General features: G+C 49.8%; 1 protein-coding gene across 1 annotated transcript; it reads left to right on the top strand.

Moving 5' to 3' along the window:
- Positions 1-1258: 1258 nt before the first annotated feature.
- On the top strand, positions 1259-12264 carry URAD (ureidoimidazoline (2-oxo-4-hydroxy-4-carboxy-5-) decarboxylase). The gene is made up of 2 exons (XM_004054307.3): positions 1259-1483; positions 11526-12264. The coding sequence occupies exons 1-2, from the start codon at positions 1309-1311 to the stop codon at positions 11870-11872; spliced, it is 522 nt and encodes a 173-aa protein (XP_004054355.3). The 5' UTR covers positions 1259-1308; the 3' UTR covers positions 11873-12264.
- Positions 12265-17602: the final 5338 nt, after the last annotated feature.

Below are 17602 nucleotides of genomic sequence, written 5' to 3'. Positions count from 1 at the left end.
GACACACTGGTCTCCAGGCTTCTGGAATATGTCCCGGCTGAGAACCGACATACAAGTAAATACATACAAGAAGCAACATAGACACAGGTATTTTCAAGAAGAAAATAACTCCTAATGGGGTTTGAGAGACTATTGAGAATGGGGCAGAATTATTCCTTAGACATTTTGTCTTGCTTAATGAGCATTTATTAAGTACCTGTTGTGTTAAGCATCTGGCATACACAGACTGAGTAAAACATAGTACCCATCCTTAACAGCAGCAATAACAATAGATAGGAAATCAAGTTCCAAGTGGGTTGACCCGTGACCTGGCTAAATTATCAGGGAAAATGTCCTGCGGTAATGATGACATTAAAGTGTTAATAACAGCCAGACGCGGCTGTAGTCCCAGCTACTCGGGAGGCTAAGGCAGGTGGATCACTGGAGTCCAGGAGTTCTGGGCTGTAGTGCGCTCTGCCGATCAGGTGACTGCACCAAGTTCAGCATCAATATGATGTCCTCCAGGAAGACCGGAGCCACCAGATTGCCTAGGGAGCGGTGAACTGGCCCAGGTTGGAAAGGGAACAGGTCAAAACTCCACTGCTGATCAGTAGTGGGATTGTGCCTATGAATAGCCACTGCACTCCAGCTTGGACAACCTAGGCAGAACCTATCTCAAATAATAACAATATAATAATTACCTGTAATTCCAGCACTTTGGGAGGCCGAGGCAGGTGGATTACTTGAGGTCAGGAGTTCGAGACCAGCCTGGCCAACATGGTGAAACCCCGTTTCTACTAAAATAAACAAACAAACAAACAAACAAAACCAAAAAAATAAACTTAGCTGGGTGTGGTGGCAAATGCCTGTAATCCCAGCTACTCAGGAGGCTGAGACAGGCAAATCGCTGGAACCCAGGGGGTGGAGGTTGTAGTGAGCTGAGATTGCACCACTGTGCTCCAGCCTGGGTGACAGAGCTAGACACCAAAAAAAAAAAAAAAAAGCCTAACAACACGAAAAACAGATCTGGCTCTAATGCTTAGAGTGAAATATGGCCCCTTCTGCCTTTGATTATGGGAATGGTTTGGTTGGAAACATTGACCATGCAGAGATCTCTGCTCCCTGGATTAGAACCTTAAGCCTGTGCTTGTTCATTACACAAGTATTCTGGATCTGCTTCTCCCAAAGGCATTTAAAACACGTGAAGGTGGTGTTGCGTAAAAAGCAAGCTCTTGTGTTCAGCAGATATAACCGAGTGAGCCGAGATGGCGTCACTCACTCGCCGAGAGGGGAGCTGGACATACCGTTGTCTCCAGTGGAATACAAGGAATGGACACTGAGAAGGTCAACTCCATGGACTTTGGAGAATTCGTGGATGTGTTTGGGAATGTCACTGAGAGATGTCCTCTGATTGCAGCTGCTGTTTGGTCCCAGCGGCCATTCTCTGATTTGGAAGATTTAGAGAAGCACTTTTTTGCCTTTATTGATGCCCTTCCACAGTCAGGTAAGGCTTCAGTATCAGACATTCTCTGCAAAGGGATTTCAAATATGCTTGTCAAAATATTTTTAGATACTGGCCAGGAATGGTGGCTCACACCTGTAATCCCAGCACTTTGGGAGGCTGAGATGGGAGGATCACTTGAGCCCAGGAATTTGAGACCAGTCTAGGCAACATGATGAGATCTGTTGCTACAAAAATTGTTTTTAGGCCAGGCGTGTTGGTGGCTCACGCCTGTAATCCCAGCACTTTGGGAGGCCGAGGTGGGTGGATCACGAGGTCAGGAGATCGAGACCATCCTGGCCAACATGGTGAAACCCCATCTCTACTAAAATACAAAAAATTAGCCAGGCGTGGTGGCGCGTGCCTGCAGTTCCAGCTATTCGGGAGGCTGAGGCAGGAGAATCGCTTGAGCCTGGGAAGCAGAGATTGCAGTGAGCCAAAATTTCACCACTGCACTCCAGCCTGGTGGCAGAGCAAGACTGTATCTCAAAAAACAAAACAAAAAACAACAGAAAAAGTTGTTTTTAAAAATCTATCTATCTATCCATCTATCTATCTATCTATCTATCTATCTATCTATTATCTATCTATCTATCTATCTATCTATCTATCTATCTATCATCTATCTATCATCTATATCTATCTATCTATTTTAGTCTAATTCCTTATACTTGATGTGTTTATTGAGTTCTTTCCTTTGGAAGGTTCAGTAAGTTTCCTCAGGTCTAGTCCGTGAGAGTCAAGCACTTGTGTGGTTTACGTCAGAGATGGACTGGAAGAATGCGGTGGCTAAGGAAAGTGGCTGTTAAATATTAGAGCTCTGAGGTCACAAGGAGGAACCTAGCAAAAGACATTAGAGTGATTCGGAGGCTAAAGGCCAGGCTGAGGGCCCACCCTGTCTTAGCCACCCCATCTGGCTTGGGAATGTCCTGTATGTGACAGAGAGGACAGCTGGATACCAGACTATCTCCAGAGCCCAGGGGAAAGGGCAATAGGCTGACTTTTGTACCAGAAAGGGCCAGTTTGGACTGGATGGCTGAGGAGAGTGAATTCATTCAGATCAGCAACTCCCTGAGGGATGGAGGGGAAGGAGGAGAATCTGAAGGCATCCCTCTGGAGGAAGGGAAAGAAGTTACTGATTTCTTCTGTGGAGAGAGAGAGAAAATGAGGCACTTCTTGGTGTGGGGTGAGGAGAAGAGGGGGTGACTCCGAATGACACACACAGCTTCACAGAGACCAGGCTGCCTCAGGGGCTGTCCTGGATGCTCTGTGGAGAAGCCTGAAATGTACTGAAGGGGTGGCGAGGGGCAGAGAGGCCTCTGTGGACATCTGGATGGGGAAGGAGAGCCCCTGCTCTCTTCTCCAAAAAGGAGCCAACAGACGATGCTGCCTATCAGGATGGCCTTTGACAGCCAGATGGCTTCTGACCGTCATACAGACGTCTCCAAAATAAGGAGCTCCTTTTAATTCATTTGAGGCTTATCTAGGAAGAGCAGAGGATGTCATAAAATCAAACGGACAGGAATGTTGGGGCCATGTGGACACTCACCCACTTCTGGGAGCCTCTCCATAGCTGAGGACTTCAGCTCCTCCACTGGGCTTGGGGGTCATCACTGGAGCCTTCTGACCCTTGACTCACAGGGACAGCCCAGTCCCAGCCTGATGAGTGAAGGGACCACAGCCTCTCAGCTGAACTCCTGCAGGGCAGGCCGGAAGGAGCAGGAGGCCCCAGAGCCCACCCTCTCAACGTCTGACAGGAAAATAGAATAGAGGAGGCAAAATGACAGCCTCACTGGAAAGTAATTTCTTTTCAGGAAAAAAAAAAAGAGAGGCAAATCCTTTGATTGTCTTAATACCCAAAGGAGTGGTGAGGCTGAGGAGGGAGAGTGTTGAGAGAGAAAGCTAGGATTGCGTGAATAATTTAAATCTATTGTTCTTGGGTTTGGCCAGTTACTTAACACACATTTTGGGGGCTTTCTTACTCTGTGTCTGGAACTTTGATAAAAACATAACAATTTCTCCATTTTCATCTTATTGCTCACCAACACTCCCCACAACCCAGCTGGCCAGAGGTTCTAGTTCCGGGTCAGTCCAGTCAGGGCCCTGAGCACGGTGGAGTGTGGGCAGTACTGGACGTGGGCAACCCCCGCTCCCGAGGCTTGTTTTGATGCCCCCGTGACTTGATGAAACCTCTGTCTCCTGGCTAGTGTCAGAATCCCAGATCACAGAGTGAACAGGATGTTGGGACTTAATCAAAGTTTGCTGAATGAATGCATGAAATCGTTTCTAAGGTGATACTGAAAAGTGGGAATTCTGGCATTACCCCGTCCTCCACACATTTTAACTGGGTGACTCAGTGGTAGGTTAGTGGACAAAATGGCTGGAGGGAGTTTGGGCCCCCTGGACGGTTGTTGGTGTCTGCAGTAGACACGGTTCTGGGGAGGAGCTCCCTGTAGTGGAGGCTGCTTCTCGGTTCTGCACTTGTCTGGGAGCAGCTGGGAGCCTCAATGCTGTCTGGCGGCAGCTTCTCATCTTAACATCTCAGTAACAGTAGACAAGTGATGTTATCAATGGCGACAATAACAACAACAAATAGCTAAAATGTATTGAACTTTTACTACTGGTGTGTTTCAGGCACTTTTCCAAAAACTTTGCACTTGCTAACTCACTCAATCCTCTAATATCCCTATAAAATGAGGAACAGTATTATTATTGCTCCCATTCTTACCGATGGGAAAACTGAGGCACACAGAGATTAAGTAACTTGAGCAAGGACACACTACTAGAAAGTGGCAGGACTGGAATTCTAATAACCCTGAGAGTCAACCCAACAGGTTTTGAAGGCTTTTTCCAGACAATGAGAAACAAAGTCTAGAAACAGTTTTTAGGGTTTTCATTCATTTATCCACTAATGTATTTGATTAAGATAAATGCTTGATGTCCTAGACCCCATGTTTTATTGTTTGAATAATCAAATAAAATGATCTATTTCGCAGCATGGTGACTATAGTCAATAATAATCTATTGTATATTTGGAAATTGCCAAGAAAGTAGGCTTTTTTATTTTTTATTTTAATTGAGGTAGAGGCTCACTCTGTCACCCAAGCTAGAGTGCAGTGGCACCATCTTGGCTCACTGCATCCTCACCCTCCCGGGTTCAAGCGATTCTCCTGCCTCAGCCTCCCTCGTAGCTGGGATTACAGGCACCTGCCGCCATGCCGAGCTAATTTTTCTATTTTTAGTAGAGATGGGGTTTCATCATGTTGGCCATGCTTGTCTCAAATTCCTGACCTCAAGTGATCCGCCCACCTTGGCCTCCCAAAGTGCTGGGGTTACAGACATGAGCCACCTTGCCCCACCTTCAAGAGAGTAGATTTTAAATGTTCTTACTACCAAAACATGATAAATATGTGAGGTGATAGATATATTAAAAAGTTTGACTTCATCATTTCATAATGTATACATATATGGAAAGCATCAACTTGCACACCATAAACATGCATAATTTTTATTTGTCAAAAAATCCAATAAAATTGCTTTTGTTTGTTTGTTTTTTTGAGATGGAGTCTTGCTCTGTCATCCAGGCTGGAGTGCAGTGGCACAATCTCAGCTCACTGCAACCTCCGCCTCCCGGGTTCAGGCGATTCTCCTGCCTCAGCCTCCGGAGTAGCTGGGATTACAGGCACACATCACCATGCCCGGCTAATTTTTGTATTTTTTAACTAGAGACGGGGTTTCACCGTGTTAGCCAGGATGGTCTCGATCTCCTGACCTCAGCCTCCCAAAGTGCTGGGATTACTGGTGTGAGCCACCGCGCCCAGCCTTAAAATGGGATTTATTACAGCCTAGCTTTACCCTTTGGATAGTAAGAAGCAAACTGGGTGAAATAGATTATTTGAATCTAAAAAGAAGGTACCTTAGAGAGACGTTCAAGTTACAGTGGTCTACCTAGTCATGTATTTGTTTTCGTGACTGAAGAAAAACCTCCACCATTAACAGAAAACAAAACTGGGTTTCTAGACTAAGGGTGAGTCCATTTAGGTTCTGCTATGATGATTATTGGCCAGTAGGTGGCAGTCCAGGATTAATATTGAGCTCTAGTGCTAGTGGGCAAAGTACCTTCTCCAGCCAATCAGTTCCCACAGATTAAAGATGAGGCAAAGGTTTTCTAGGAAAGAGAACGGACAATTAGTAAAGGGAAGAAAGTTGAAACTCACATGCACTAACTGAAGAAATTCAGGACAGATTTGTGTTATAAAATTAAAGAGCAATAATACAACTTTCATAAGAGTTAATTAACTGTGCATTTCCACTGGCTATGGTGAATCACACCTGTAATCCCAGCACTTTGGGAGTCTGAGGTGGGAGGATCGCTTGAGGCCAGAAGGTTGAGGCTGCAGTGAGCCATGATTGCACCACTGCACACCAGCCTGGATGACAGAGCGAGAACCCTGTCTCAAAAAAAAAAAAAGTGCATCTCTGTGTCTTTCAGAATTATAGTAATACCACAATTTATTACTTTATGCTTATTAAACAACATTTTTGTTGAATGAATGGAGTTGGATACTAATAAGTTCCTTATAATACAGGCTATGAGGGTTTTAGATCAAGCTATTAAAATGTGTTTGTTTATTCAGAAAACAAAACAAAACAAAACAAAATGAAACACTCCTTACCAAAAGTGCTGTGTTGGTCAAAAAATATTCACTGAGTGCCCACTGTGCCCCAGGGATTGTCGTGGGCACTGGGAACGGGGTAGTGACCAAGACAAGTCCTTGCCTTAAATGAGCTTACATTCTAGTGAAGAGAGACAGGATTAACATTAAAAATACCATTATTTCAGGTTCTAGAAATTCTCAGAAAAAATATATGAAATATGGCAGAAAATATGTAATAAAGGTGGTCTTTCTTAGGAGGTTAATTTAAGTTTAAGACCGAAGGATGAGAAATAAGTAGCTGAAATCTAGGATGAGGCCACTCATAGAAAAGGAACCTGGCTGGGCGCGGTGGCTCATGCCTGTAATCCCAGCACTTTGGGAGGATGAGGCAGATGGATCACTTGAGGTCAGGAGTTCTAGACCAGCCTGGCCAACACGGTGAAACCCGGTCTCTACTAAAAGTAGAACATTAGCTGGGCATGGTGGCACGCATCAGTAATCCTAGCTACTCGGGAGGCTGAGGCAGGAGAATCACTTGAACCCGGAAGATGGAGGTTGCAGTGAGCCGAGATCGCACCACTGCACTCCAGCCTGGGTGACAGGATGGGACTCCATCTCAAAAACAAAACAAAAAAAGCAAAGGAACCTGAGACCAGGATGAACTTGACATTTTTGGGGCACAGAAAGATCAACGTAGTTGGAAAATAGTAAGGAGTGGAGGGATGTGAGGAAGAGGCAGCAAGGGCCTGATCATGTAAAGCTGCTTAGGTCTAATAAGGAGCTTGCTTCTCCATTTGCAGTGGGTCACTGGGGTTTATGCAGGGGGCCAGGTCGAGGGGCCACTGCAGTAGTAAGAGTAAGAGTTGAGGTTGCTTGGACTGTAGTTGGAGCAGTAGAGATGGAGAGATGCGAATGGATTCTCAGAATAGGGCTTACAGTTAGAGTCAACAGGATTTTTTAAAATGGATTTGATGACAGAAGGCAGATCAGAAACAAAGCTGAATGGTCACTCCTAAGTTTTCAGTCTGAGCCACTGGGTGGGTGGTGGTGCCATTTTCCGAGTTGAGGAAGACTTAGAGTTGAGAAGACAGGATGGAGGAAGGAGCTTGCTGAGTCTGAGATACCCAAAAATCATCCAAATGAAAATGCTGACTGCTCAGTTGCACCAAAACGAGGAGCTTGGTGAAACACTGAGGGCTAAAGTATATCTTGCTAAAGAATGGATGGCATTTCAAACCCTAGGACTGGCTGAGGGCACTTAGTAAGTACATTGGTGTAAACAACAAAGGGATGGAATGTGGGTACTGAGTCCTGTGGTACTAGTGCTAGTGACCTATCTGGTAGAGCAAGATGAAAGTAGGCAAAGGATGTCTCTGAAGGTAAGTGGTAGTCATTTTTTTTGAGACAGAGTCTTGCTCTGTCACCCAGGTTGGAGTGCAGTGGCGCAATCTCAGCTCACTGTAACCTCCGCCTCCTGGGTTCAAATAATTCTCCTGCCTCGAGTAGCTGGGATTATAGGTGCGTGCCACTATGCCCAGCTAATTTTTGTATTTTTAGTAGAGACGAGGTTTCACCATGTTGGTCAGGCTGGTCTCGAACTCCTGACCTTGTGATCCACCCGCCTCGGCCTCCCAAAGTGCTGGGATTACAGGCATGAGTCACTGCACCCGGCCGTTTATAGTCATTTTTTAAGGAGACAGGGCCAACCAGGTGACATGGTCTGGAGAGGTTGAGAAAGAAGCGGTCAGGCATTGGTCTTTGGGCTCAGGCAAGATGTCCTTAATGAGTGCAGATCAGTTGGTACAGTGGCTTGAAGCGTGACAGAGTGAGCCTGGAAAGGGAGGTCAGGAAGTGGAGAGGCCAGGAGACAACTCTAAGGTCTTTTCTGTAAGGAGGAGCAGAGAAATAGGGAGAAACAAGAGAGCAACAGGGAATCAAGGGAGAACGTTAATATTGTTTATGGGATGAGTGATTCTAAGGCATGTTTGCACATTGATAAGGGTAAGCAGTGTGGGGATGGAGAAATAGATATTTGAAATTGCAGAAGCAAAGTCTTTGACAGGAAAGGAGAGCTAGCTTCAAGAACACAAATGGAGGGGTTGGCCTTCCATAGGAAGATTGTCCATCGTACCAGGGGTAAGAACGTACCCAGATACCACTGGGTATGGACCAGGAGGCAGTTGGACTGTTATGGGATTCTGAGCTTCCACGGCCACAATTGCCTGCCCTGTTCCTCTCCCATAGAACAATGAGTGTCTGCTCTGTGCCAGGAATTCTTCTAGGTGTAAAGATTCAGGTCCTGTAGTCCGGGCAAATAACACACATCCACACCTACATCTCTAGACGTGACACACCAATGCTTAGGAGGTAAGTCCAGATTTTCAAGAAAGACTGAAGAACGGGCAGTACCTAGATTCCCTGAGAACCACGGCCTGTCTGACTGGCCTGCCTAGCGCCTGGGCTTCCAGGTGGGGAACACTGAGGACTGGAGGCAAGGAGATGGCACCTACTTGCCCAGTATCCAGCCTCCCACTGGGGCTTATGGGCACAGCTTAGGGATAGCATACTGGCGCTGGCAGGGAACTGGGTCCTTGCTGCAGGCCAGTGGACACATAGACACCATTCCCGATGTACTTACTCAAGGGTCCAGTGGTTTGGGGCAATGAAGATGGGATATCTGGCCAGGTGAGGTCAGGCTCTGTTTCTTCTGAGCTACCATCCTCTACCTGATTCCTCACACCTTTTTCTTGTTAGGCGCAGCTAAGAGACAGAGAGAGACAGAGAGACAGAGAGAGAGAGAGAGAGTGTGAGAGAGAGAGAGAGAAGCGACTGAGACAGAGTAAATTCTAGTTTCTCCTTTTTAGTCTCTTTTCTTCTGCCCTTTGCTCTGCTAGTTTATCTGCGTCTTTTCTCTTCTCGCGCTGCAAGAGTGGAAAACTCGTGCTCAGTTCTAGGCAAACATTAACCCCGGGCGACGTTTCCAAGCGGGAGACAAACTCTAGAGAGTGAGAAGCGAGATGCGAGGGCACCAAGGGCAAGAAGGGGGCTCGGCGTACGCCACGTTGGCGGGACGCCGCCGCCTCCCTCTGCTGCGCGGCCTGCTCGGGGAGCCTGGTGGGGGCGGCAAGACGACAGACCCCGCGCCCGGGCCTCCCACCAGTGACCACCTCCCTCGCAGCTTGGGCTGATCCTCCAGACAGCATGCAAAGGGGGGGGGGGGGGGTGGGGAGGGAAGTCCCCTGACTGGGCGGGGGACCTAGCGGCTGCTCTGAAACTCCGAACACCTGAAGAGGAGGCGCGGAAGGTCCAGCCGCCCAAGACTCGCATTTTCCCCTCCTCCGCAGCCCGGGCAGGTTGCCGTCCTGGGCCTGGGTGAGCGCGGAGGGGATCCGGGCGGGAGCTGAGCTCGGTTCCCCAGGCCTGACAAGTGGCCGCGTGGCACGACCAACCCCGGGCCCAGGGCTGGGGCTGCTCCCCCAGGTGGGGAATTTAATTCTCACATTTTCGTACTACCCGGACGGGGCTGGACGCGGGAAGCGGGAAAGACCCGTTCCTGTTTGCAGTGCCCGAGGGGCAGGACACCTACGAGAAGGGCTCTATCACAGTGGTGTTAGGCCGGCTCGGTGGCTCACACCTGTAATCCCAGCACTTTAGGAGGCCGAGGCGGGAGGATCGCTTGAACCCAGGAGGCAGAGGTTGCAGTGAGCCAAGATCGCCCCACTGCACTCCATCCCGGGCGACTGAACTGTCTTGAAAAAACACACAAAAAACAAAAAACAGTGGTGTTAGAGGGATGGGATTATAGGTGACATGACTTTCGTTTTGAACTTTCCTTAACCTTGCAGGGGCAGCCGTGCCCTGAAAACGCCTGTGATTTGGAGTAGAGGGTCCAGGCGCAGTGTGGTGAGTGACCCTAGGCAGGTCACTAGTTCTTTTTCAGCCTTCACTGAATCCTCTCTTCCACGGGGATGTTACCCCCAGTTCTCCGTGACTTTCAGGGAGAAATTAGTTCATGAGTTAGATGGTGCACTATCAATCATCCTTTTATTAGAAACAATAAGTTTGAGGAAAAGGACGTCTACCTTACAGGGGGTTTAATTTTCAGCTTCTTTGAGATAAAATTCATTGAATGGTGTTTTACATGCGCGCCTTTTCCAACAGACCTCACGCCTATTCCCAGCGCCAGAGGCGGACAACCGCTTTACTGAGATACAGAGACAGGTACTTCTTGAGGCACCTCAGTCCAGTTCCACTGGGTTTACTACAACTAATAATGACTGTTTCTGTTTACTAGGTATTAGGCGATGTGTTTTAAGTAAATGAATTTTCTCTAATCCTCACAACTCTAAAGCAAGTTAGGCGTCACCCGCATTTTACAAATCATAGCGCCCTGCTCACCATACCTGGAATCTTGCCTCGCCCCGAGGGTTCTATTTTTCACTTTAGAGAGCTGAGCAAGATGATTGCCCAGCGCTAACTCCGGGAAATCCCTGGGACTGAAAATCACAGGTAACTCGCCAGAGTTTTTCAATTTTAGGCCTAGGAGATTATGCAAAGCTTTCCTTCAAGTAAACGCTGTTCTCTGGGGCCTCTGGGATCTACAGTCGGAGAAGGGGAATAAGTCCCGGGCTGGTGGGGGATGGGTGGGTGCAATTTCCTAAATAGAGGAAAGCCACTTTCATTCAAAGGGCTGTGGAACTCTGGCTAGAGGTGGGTTTCTTTGCAGTTAATCATCTGCAAGCCTCTTTGGATGCCTGATTCCAGAAACCCAGAACTCACACTTAGGGTCACAAAATCCAGGGCATTTATTTGCCGAGCCCCATGGATGTTATCCCTATGGATGCACCCCGCCCCTGTCCGTTCTCCTTTGGAGCAGAACGAAACCCATTCCAGAGCTTTTGCAGGAAGTCTTCAGGCCCTTGCGTCCGGCCCCTTTAGACATCAAAGCCCCCCCTGAGAGCAAAGGACTTTGAAAGATAGGAAAAGCTCAGGATCCTTATCGCGTCTCTGCTCCCTCCCGACCTAGTCGTAAATTCCGAGCCTCAGCGGCCGCCCTCTCTCTCCTCCGCAATTCTTGACCCAAGGTCTCAAAAGACAAACGTGTCACTTCCCGCCCCACCCCTGGATCCTGGTCCCGACCGAATGTAGTGGGGACCGAGAAGCGCAAGGTCCAGGACTTGTTAGAGGGGCGCGCCAAGGGCGCCCCTGTTCCGCCAGGACATCACCGCCTGGGTACTCTACTTCACCCTCCCGCAGCCTTCTTGGGGCCGGGCGGGGCGGGGCGGGGCGGGGCAGGGGGGCCGGGCTCGGCCTACGCGCCCCCTCGAGTGCGCGGTGCGGGGCGGGCGCGGTGACGCGCTCCCGCCTGTGTCTGTGCTTCTCCGCAGGCCAGGAGGGCATCCTGCGCTGCCACCCGGACCTGGCGGGCAGCGAGCTGCAGCGGGGCACGCTCACGGCCGAGTCGCAGCGGGAACAGAGCGGTGCAGGCCTGAGGAGCCTGGGCGCGGACGGGCGGCTCCGGCTGGCCGAGCTCAACGCGCAGTACCGCGCGCGCTTCGGCTTCCCCTTCGTGCTCGCCGCGCGCTTCAGCGACCGGACGGCGGTGCCGCGCGAGCTGGCGCGCCTGCTGCTCTGCCCGTCCGCGCAGGAGCTGCGCACTGCTCTGGGCGAGGTGAAGAAGATCGGCAGCCTGCGCCTGGCCGACCTCCTCCGCGCAGACCCCGCCAAGCTGTAGTAGCTGCCGCGCGGGCCAGGGACCCGGGACGCACAACCGGACGCGCGGGGGCCACGGCCCGGAGCTGTGCGTCCTGGGCGGGAGGCGGACTCGGGCCTGGAACAGCGTCCACACACGTGCACAAAGGAAGTGGAGAATTGAGGCAATCATACGAGTAATGAGTCCTTTTGTCCGCCCACCCACACGCGCACGCGTTGCCAAAATATCCATATTGTGTAGTGCTTTGCCCCGGATTTATCCAGCTCACTGCTTCAATTCTTCACTCCCTTTGCGGCCCCCGACACCACCGGCCTTTGTGGATTCCAAAGCGTTTATCCAGTTCTCCCCAACCCTCTCCTGCTAAGCCCGAACTGCAAAGCAAAACGGACGGAAAAGGAATCTTTTATGCCACAGCGGTTTGTCTGTTTTTCTCTTTTCCCACTTCATTTGCTGCACCCGACCTTTACATGTGAGCGGAAGCGGTGTTCTCGCTCTTGGGCACTAGGGGAGCAGACTGGGAGCCAGGAAAGTCAAACGCTGGCCTCGGTCCGGCCCGGGGAGCCGGGGAAGCCGCAGTAAGGAGGCGGTGGGCCGGGAAGAGCCCTGCGAAGGGAAGAGCCAACCGAAGGGTTGGGAAGGCGCCCCGTGGGGACGGACGGAATAGTTGCATCCATCGCTCCTAAAAGGCGGGGGGCGTCCATGCTGAAGATCTCTCCCGGAGGTCGGCTTTGGGGGGGTGGCTCGACTGCCCCGGGAAACCCATTAGTTATTAAAATAGTAACACTCACTGAGCAGCGCTGGGTATTTGGACCCCAGAATGAAGCGAGATTGCAGTGTCGATTAAATGGAGGGAAGTGCCCATAGAAATCTTTGCTTGTCAGCCCTGGAGTTTCAGACCCCTATTAGGCTGGGCAGCTTCCTCTACCAACAGCCAGACTGTCCACTGGGGGAAAGTATATTAGCATCCTGCGGAGGAGCCCACCACATTCTACCTCCCGCCGACACCCCCCCGGCCCCCCCACACACAGGGAAGGTGTAAAGAGCCCCAACAAATACTACTTAGGCTTCTATTGGCAGAGGAGAAACGAAACACCCATGGTCTCCCCAACAAAGACAAGGTAATAGGCGAAGGCCAGAGGTGGCCCTTTTGAAGACAAGAGCTATTAGTCACCAACCGTGTCCAGGGTTAACAGCAGCAGCAGCAGCAACAACAGCAGCAAGGAAACCTTTCCATAAAGAGCTGCGTGGCTGCACCCTTGGTTCTGGGGCTGATGTTCCATAGAAATAAATCACTCCTGGAGCACTAGGAATTTTAGACAAGGAAGCCCTTTTCCCGTTCCCATCTCACAGTGTTTCCTGCTGTGGTAAGGCTGAAGGAAAGAGAAGCTGGTAGTGGGGCAGGTGTTAGGAAAGCGGGCTGTGCTACCAGCGTCCCTAGGCTTGTGGCCAGACACCTTCTCTGGGTGTAGGAGCGCCGGGTGCACACCATGAAGAAAGTTCCATGGCTCGCTCCTATTCTTTGGGACCCTGCAACAATGGTGGGGTGCTAGGCCTGGGCCAGACACCTGCCTCTCTCTAGCCAGGGTAACCTGGGGGATTTCCTGACACACACAATAACTTGCTGCTTGGTAAAGAGGATTTTCTGACCCAGGACCCAAATACCAAGGCTGGGCCTAAGACTTAGAATAATCCACTGTAGTCGGGGCACCCAGTCCCAAGCCTGGGGGTAAACCCCACGCTTAGATAAACCAGGCCCCAAATGCAGCGTCTGTGCTATTTATGTAAAAAAGCTCATGTGAGATGCACAGATCCCACCAAGGCTGGGTTCCCCGCAGTTTAGCAAGAGTGTAGATGAGCTCAGAATCTCCCAGACAAGACCCCGGTGTCTCCAATTACACAGTTACATTTCAACAGTTCTAAGTTTGTCCGGAAAATGATTTTATTCCTGCGGGAAGGGGTGCAGATGGGGGCAGACGCTGAGTCTGTCCCTTTAGAAGGAGCTGGAGCTGAAGGGACAGAGAGCTGGCTGCGCGGCGCCTCTTCCGAAACACCTGAGCATAAGCAGCCGCAAGGGCGAGCGCAGGACGCGGGGCGTGGACGCCGGGCTGGGAAGAGCCCCGACCAAACCCGCGGGTGGCTCTGACTCTCCCCTTCGGGAGGAGCTCTGCGCAGAGGCCGTGGCTCGGGCGGGCAAGTCACCTGTGGCAGCCTGGCAGGGCAGTTCTCTCCGGCAAATAGCGACATGCTCTCGGTTTCTGTCGGCCTTGGCCTGGCAGAGCGCTTTCCGCTTTGTGGCCTCTGGTGCGCCCGAGGCGGGAGAGGAGCCCCGGCCGCGTGGACCCTAGCTTGCGCGGCAATCATCGCGCCTTGACTCTAGGCCCGGCTGCTCAGGGAGGGACAGCCCAGGGCGCGCCCAGCTAGCTTCAGGGGGTACGGAAGTGGTTAGGGCAGATTTCAGGGTGAACAACTAATATTTTACTTACCAATTCGTTAAAAACACAAAGAAAACAAAACCAATCGCGGTGGCAAGGCCAAGAAGAGTTGGAAGGCAAAGAGCTGATTTCAATTTCTGTAACCCGACGACCCTCCAGGCACAGGCCCTTAACGAAGTGGGGGCAGCTTTGTGGATTTTCACTTCCCTTGGAAATGTCCAAGCCCCGGCAGGAGAACGCTCCCAGTAAAGAGACGGGAGAGCGCAGCTCCGGATGAGAACTCAGGAACCGACCCGGGCTTGTCACTCACCTGTGTAACTTAACTGGGATACGGAATGGGGCCTCCTCTTTATTAACCCAGAAAGGTAGGCATTTTGGTCTGTGTGCCCAAAAGATGTCTACAGACACTAAAATTGGAAGGAAAGAAAGGGAAAAGGGCAACATAAATTCTATAGATGATCTTTACCCATTTTAAATATGACACATTTCTAGAGATTAGCCACAGGATATCAGTTCTGACTGATTTTTTTTTTTTTTTTTTTGAAACGGAGTCTCACCCTGTCGCCCAGGCTAGAGTGCAATGGCGTGATCTCAGCTCACTGCAAACTCCGCCTCCCGGGTTCAAGCGATTCTCCTGCCTCAGCCTCCCAAGTAGCTGGGATTACAGGCGCGCGCTTCCACTCCCAGCTAATTTTTGTATTTTTGGTAGAGACGGGGTTTCACAGGCGTGGGCCACGGCGCCCGGCCCAAGAGGAGTTATTCTAAGAAAGTATTTATTGTGAGACAAAAGTAGATGGATACCATCTTTGTCAACTGGAGAAAAATCTGGGGTGGAATTTATGGAAAATTCGTGCAATAAATGAATAAACCACAGTTATGGGGTGCCTGTGAAAGACATAGGACCTGGAGCATGGTCAGAATTGTAGCAATAGCAGAACCTGATTGTTCTGGTGCTATTTTGTGTAGGGGGTGGGAGTGGGAAAATTGGATTCTCTAATCGTGCTAGTTGGTTTTGTGTTTGGGGTGCAATGTTGCCAGGGTGGCACCAGCAGCTGTAGTAATAATAAACATCTATACAGATCGCTATGGGTTGCAAAGAATGCACATACTGTAGCTCATTTACTTTAAGCGACTTGAACAGCTAGCTGTGCAACTTGGGGAAAATCACCTAACCTCTCTGAGCCTTGGGTTCACCTTTGTAAAGTGGAAAGGTTACACAGACTTTAAGACCCCTGACTCCCCTCCAGGGAATGTAGCTAGCCAATGGGACCAGTAACTCAAGAAGAGCAGAACCTTTATTTAAGCTCCTTCCCTTAGCCACATAAAACTTACCCTGTAGGACTTCCTAGGAACATATTTTCATGTGGCAAACAAAGGTCATTCCAGGCACGAGACAATGGTGAGGGAACAAATGTTCATTGAAAGCTCTCCACGCCAAAGCCACGTGGTAACAGTTGGCTGGTGCTGCCCGGGGAGCCTGGGCTCCTAGCATCAAGAGGTTTCCTTTGGGGTGGAAGTTCTGGTTCCCAGTAGGGACACCAATCTTTGAGACCTCCAAGTCACTTCCTCTTGTGGATTTAAATCATCCTCTGTCCTCACCCACCACACAGAATGTGTTATACAATGCCCAAACAGTGTCCACAGGCCCTAGTTTCAGAAGAAAGGAAGAAAATGGGCAACGACTATTAATTTGCCTAACTTTTACCCAATGTACCAAACCTGAATTCTGTACCCAAATATTACCCTTTCTCCTGAGGCTCTTAATTTTCCTTGATCTCTTGGATGTGAGAATATATTTTGGATAGAGAAGCATAAAAAAAAAAAAAGTAGTTCCCAGCCTTGGATCAGAAATCTTGGTGGTCTCTTCACAACAAGAGTAAAACAGCTGGCTTTTCTTATCCCGTTATCCTGCAGCCTGGTCCCTGATTGGTAACATGTTAGCCCACAGTGACCTCCCAATTAATTCAGAAACCTTTCTTCAGGTGGAGAGGGTCAGACACCCAGTTTGCTTGGGAAGAAAATATGCTTCACTCCACTGGGCAAGGAGACATCTGCTTCTGTGAATGAAGCCTGGGCAGCTGTGGGCAGCTGCGGCCCCTCCCTGCTAAGCCTGGGCAGCTGTGGGCAGCTGCGGCCCCTCCCTGCTGTTCAGGATGGACATGTTGGGATCCACTGTGGCCTGATGGGGCTGGACAGGTGGCGGACTCTTGGGAGGCCCTACAGAAAGGACACTGTCATTGATTTCCTTCCCAGAGATGTTAGCTGAGTGGGCTGTGGCAGGGCAAGGCAGGGTTGTTGGGGTCAAACCAACCATTATTGAGCCTTTCTTTGTGTGAGTAGATGGCTGATTGAGTGCAATGGCTGAAAGACTCCCTAAACTCCAAATTAAGTAGAGATTGAGCTGTTTTTCCACATCAGTATAGATGGCCAAGCTGAATAATTTTGTCAGCTGACATTCTCTTCCTTTTCACTCCTCCTTAATTATCCCTGGAATTCAGGTCAATGCAAGGTAAGAGTTTCCTGTGCAAGGTATAAAAGGACTATATTATTTGGATAGTTTTATTTTCCTTTTTTCAAATTAAAAAATTTTTTAGAGACAGCATCTCCCTCTGTCACCCAGGCTACAGTGCAGTGGCACAACCATAACTCACTGTAACCTCGAACTCCTGGGTTCAAGCCATCCTCCAACCTCAGCCTCCCAAGAAGCTGAGGCTATAGGTGCACATCACCACATCCAGCTAATTTTTCAATATTTTTGTAGAGATAGGGTCTTGCTATCCTGGGCTCAAGTGATCCTCCTGCCTCAGCCTCCTAAAGTGCTGGGATTACAGGTGTGAGCCCCTGTGCCTGGCTGGACAATTTTCTTGATCTAAAAAAGATTCAGAAAGTCAACCTACATACTAAGGTCGATAGAGATGGCCTGCCCTAACTGGGTTATGTTAGTCAATGGGCTCCCCAGTTTCCAGGAGCCACAAATATCAGGCAGAGCATGGTCCCCTTAGTCAGAGCAAATATTAGGACCTTTGAGCAGGGAGGGAGCTGTGTCAGTGATGTCTGGATTTAAGGAGTGTTTCATTTGCTTGGAGGGGCAGCCCGTCCTTCCAACAGCCTCCTGCTTCCCACCCCCTTTGTGGCCCCTGCCCTTGCCACCAGCCAGGATCCTGCATGCCTGGACCCTCTCTGAAGAATGTGGAATGGCCTCTACTCTGTCAGTAACAGAGGCATCCTTTTGATAACCTGATCGTGGCCACTCCTGCAGTTTTACTGTTGCTTCATTTACCAGGGTCTCTTTTTTTCCCCACCCTTTTCTGCCCTTAGA

Source organism: Gorilla gorilla, chromosome 14 (assembly GCF_029281585.2).
Source record: "Gorilla gorilla gorilla isolate KB3781 chromosome 14, NHGRI_mGorGor1-v2.1_pri, whole genome shotgun sequence".
Lineage (NCBI taxonomy): Eukaryota > Metazoa > Chordata > Mammalia > Primates > Hominidae > Gorilla > Gorilla gorilla.
This window is presented reverse-complemented; position numbering and strand designations above follow the sequence as displayed.